Source organism: Panicum virgatum, chromosome 9K, assembly GCF_016808335.1.
Source record: "Panicum virgatum strain AP13 chromosome 9K, P.virgatum_v5, whole genome shotgun sequence".
NCBI classification, from domain to species: Eukaryota; Viridiplantae; Streptophyta; class Magnoliopsida; order Poales; family Poaceae; genus Panicum; species Panicum virgatum.
The window spans coordinates 30,270,418-30,274,447 of record NC_053144.1 but is presented as its reverse complement, the minus strand read 5'-3'; the positions used below and the strand labels follow the sequence as shown (position 1 = coordinate 30,274,447).

Sequence of the window (4,030 nt, the reverse complement as noted above, 5' to 3'; positions counted from 1 at the left end):
AATTCATTGAATGTTTTATCTCTCATATGTCCAGAGTTTGTAATGTCATTGCTGATTCTTTAACGGCCATGGGCCACAGATGTGGCAGGATCGTGTACGAGACTACTCCGAAGCTTCGTTGGTATCCGGCGGCTATTTGCCTGGTGCACATGATTATGGAACTTCATTTTCCTTTGAAAAAGAACACTGTCCAAGCAACAGAGGTCACCTTATTCGCGGTTGGGCGCAGCAAGTTAGTAGGTCAGGAGATCCCTTCTACAAGAGTAAATCAACAGCGGAACTCATGTTCCGCGGCTTCCATCTCGCTAACCATTCGATCCAATCTGAATCCCGCTAACCATGAGCATTTTAGTAGGCCGCGCTTAGTAGATAACAAGAGCACAGGTAGCTCTTAGACACGTATAGATGTGTCCCCTCAAACCAAGGGTGTGTCTCTCTATATCTTTCTACAGTAACCCCATTTTATAGCAAAACTGTTTAGCATAATTGCATAGTTGCAAGACATGATGGTAGTAGAGGTTATGCAATCCACAAAAGGCGCAGATTTCCATGAGTTTGTATGTCAAGATATTGATGACCTCATGTTAATACCACTATCACTTCCTGTATTTTTCTGATATATCATATAACTCCTTTTTTGTATTTCTTTTTCACTCAATTCTTTTTGCTGCAAATGTTAATACCCCTATCACTTCCTGTATTTTTCCGATATATCATGTAATTTTGTATTTCCTTTTTTCACTCAATTCCTTTTGCTGCAAAGTGAAAGTTGGGTGCAGCAAGATCACAAAGTGTATACTAGACAACTAGTCAAAACTCAAAACATCAGTTTATCAAATCATCATACAACCAAACTGCAACCTAGAGCATTCCATAACAATATCACTTCGGCAAGAGGCTGTATCTTTGTGACTCTGCCATTGATCTATTCAGAACTAATTGTAATTCAAGAATAATGGATTGACTTTAGTGCAAATATATTTCTATTGCCTAAAAAAATGTTCAACGCTTGTAGTTGTCTGAAAACTCTAGCTCCCTTAATACTTATAAAAATTTGTATGCATCAACAGAGAAATGATGCATGGAGTAAAAGAATCATGTCTCTGGACATCAACCATGATTATAATCTTTCATTTCTCAGAAAAAAGAAGAAATGAACATTATTCTTATTCTTGAGGGATCTGATTTTAGGAACAATCTGTATCATGAAAAGCAATCCAAAAAATCGAAGTAACAGAAGTAAAATCTCAAGTAGTTAGTGCGGTCATGCAGAAGTAAAATAATAACTTCTGAAATCTTGTAAAGTTGAGACTGTCATAATATCTCTGAAACCTGCATATCAAATATTTTAAGTTTAGACCATAAGAGAATATTAGATGATAGGAAAATGGATAATGGTGTATATCTTACATGTATTGGCATCTCGGCAATGAGCAGACCGCTGTTTTCTTCTAAAGCCTTGAGTGTAGCCACCTCGCCACCAACAACCATGTTAATCACAATTCCCTCTGCACCATCAAAGCCCATCAGCTACATCAAGGAGCATAAGAGATGGACCAAATCGATACTATCTTAATATACCTGGTGCCAAGCATGTTGACATGCGCCTTAAGTAAGCTTCCTGCAAAACTAAAATTTAATCTTTAGGACAGGTAAGACATCAGAAAGGTAGAACTAGAAGAGCCAGCAAAACTGTGTAATAGTAAATATAAAAGAAGGAAAAGAACAAAAAAAAAAGCTTCATGGTTTGGGCAGAAAATGGACTGAAATCAACAGATATGGGTAAAGTTCACCTTCTTTGTGGGAAGCTCATAGTTGATCAGCACACGAGCCATAAGAGGAGCCTCTGCCATTGCTGCCAGAGGCAAGCAAGCATCTGTTGCAACTATAATGCTTAGTTTTGTGCCAATACTTTCAGACTTAGAACTTTCAGCCATATCAATATCTTTACTAGTCTGATTCCACTGAATTGTTTCTTGACGAAACTTGTCAAGGATCAATGCACGCTCTGCTTCCGCCTGATCACTGTACTGTTCATAAAAAGGATCCATTAGTCATATGTTAATATTGATGTGAAGTGAAGCATCTTATTAGCAAGGATCATAGACCTACGAGAACTTGGGTGACAATTTTCATGCTAGAGGTGAAAGAGAAGAGCCATTTGGACACATAACAATAATTATGTTGGCAAACATCATATATTTTTCGAGAAAATATGCTAGATACATGCATACTCCCTCAGTTACAAATTATAGGTTGCTTTGTTATTTCTAGATGCAAAGTTCTTGCAGACATAGTGTAAATCTAGATTCATAGAAGAAATGTCAAACCGACCTATAATTTGGAATGGAGGAAGTACTACTTTGAAGCAACCATGACTTTGAGGAGAAAGTTGAACAAACGAAAATACATCAAGCAAGTTACAAATATTTTGTTGACTTGTGGTCGTGAATTACCAGCGGTGACATTGACACAATGGGAAGGTTAGCGACCGCAGCACAAACAGCATCAAGCTCATCCCGAGAGGAAACACATATCGAAATGGGCAGCCCGCCGCGGCGCTCCGCGACAACCCCCAGGAGCTCCAAGAGTGTCCTCTGCGCACCAAGACAACCATATAAATCATAAACAATCGAGACAAATCAAACAGTCCATTAGCATCCGAGAGATTGAAATCCAAGTGCACTGCCGCGAGAACTTGGGGGGGGGGGATGCACGCACCATCTTAAACTGGGTGCGGTCGACGGCAAGGTAGTAGTGGCGGCCGGGGCTGGGGACGAAGAGAAATCCCAGGAGAGTCAATTACATATATATAAAACGGGGGAGCGCGATTGAACCGAGGAAGAGACGGGTGCTGCTCCCTCACCTGGGATGCGATGGGGCGGCCGCTGGGGAGGTCGGGGAGGGCAGAGCGTCGGGGAAATCTGCGCCGGAGCTAGCACTAGCGGTGGCTGGAGACCTCATCGCGCGGTTCGCCGGAGAGGGGAAGTGCGGAACCGAAGCAGGGGAAGTGGAATATTCCTCAACGATTAGTGCTCTGAACCTGTGTACGAGTAACTAAATTTGGGCCTTTTTTTTCGCGACCAACTAAATTTGGGCCTCCACTCAACAAAAAACAAAGTTTGGGCCCTAGGTGATTTAGAAGCGCATGGGCCGAATAATTCGAAGCAAAACAACTTGATTCTATATTTCAGGCTCAGTGTGATAGGCATGTCACTCCTAAAAGGATAAAGTCCATTTTTGGCCATCCAATTTTTACCCGAGTTTGATTTTAGCCATTCAACTTTAAAACCGGGTAGCCTTGACCATCCAACTCTCAAAACCGGTCACATTTGACCACCCTGGTGGTTTTGAGTGTGGTTTTGCTGACGTGGACGCCACATGGCGGTGGGGCCCACCTGTCAGCCCTCCTCTCCCCCCTTTTCTCTTTCTTCTCTCCTCTCCCTCACCCTCCCCAGGCCACGCCAAGGACGATGCCCCAACCAGCCTGCGCCCGCCACCGCCCCGTCCCATTGCCTCGGCCACGTCTCGGCCATGCGCGAGCCCTCCCGGCGCGCAGTACGCGGCCTTGCCGGCCCCCACGACGAGTGTTGCGCCCTTCACCCCGCATCCTCCCCTACCCAGCTCTCCACTCCCTCACTTGCTTCGTGTCGACGCCTCCCGCTTCCTTCTCCACTCCTCTTCCCTCCCAGAGCCAAGCCGAGCTCCTCTCGGAGCCCAGAATGGTGCCGCCGCCCCTCCATGGCCGCCGCCCGCTAGGCTGCCGCGGGAGTAGCGCCGCCGCCGCCCCTTGCTGCCGCCGACGAGCCCATCGTTCGTTCGTGTCCGGCCAGCGAGCGAGCGCGGCCCGTCGCGCAGTGCCCACGCCTGCGGCGCACGCGCGACGTGACGCCGCGGCGACCGGCGGGGGTAGGCGGCCAGGAGGCTAGTGGAGCTGGCCAAGGGCACGGCGAAGCTCACCGGCCAAGCTCAGCGTGGGGAGCGGCGGCGAGGAGACGGGACGACAACGTCCGGCGGCGGTGGCGATGGA

The 4,030-nt window shown here is 46.4% G+C and overlaps 1 protein-coding gene across 2 annotated transcripts; it reads right to left on the bottom strand.

Annotated features, from left to right (window-relative positions):
• Positions 1–1,087: 1,087 nt before the first annotated feature.
• On the bottom strand, positions 1,088–3,050 carry LOC120651190 (eukaryotic initiation factor 4A-I-like). 2 transcript variants are annotated; one of them, XM_039928608.1, is made up of 7 exons: positions 2,867–2,964; positions 2,722–2,770; positions 2,457–2,597; positions 1,794–2,030; positions 1,582–1,621; positions 1,411–1,508; positions 1,088–1,332 (listed from the first exon to the last, which is right to left on the bottom strand). In XM_039928608.1, exons 1-7 carry the CDS (start codon positions 2,962–2,964, stop codon positions 1,315–1,317), a joined length of 681 nt encoding a protein of 226 aa, XP_039784542.1. In that variant the 3' UTR covers positions 1,088–1,314. The 2 variants fall into 2 exon arrangements, with proteins under 2 accessions (XP_039784542.1, XP_039784543.1); XM_039928609.1 differs by lacking the exon at positions 1,088–1,332 and having other exon boundaries at positions 1,410–1,508; positions 1,582–1,629; positions 2,867–3,050.
• Between the last annotated feature and the right edge of the window lie 980 nt (positions 3,051–4,030).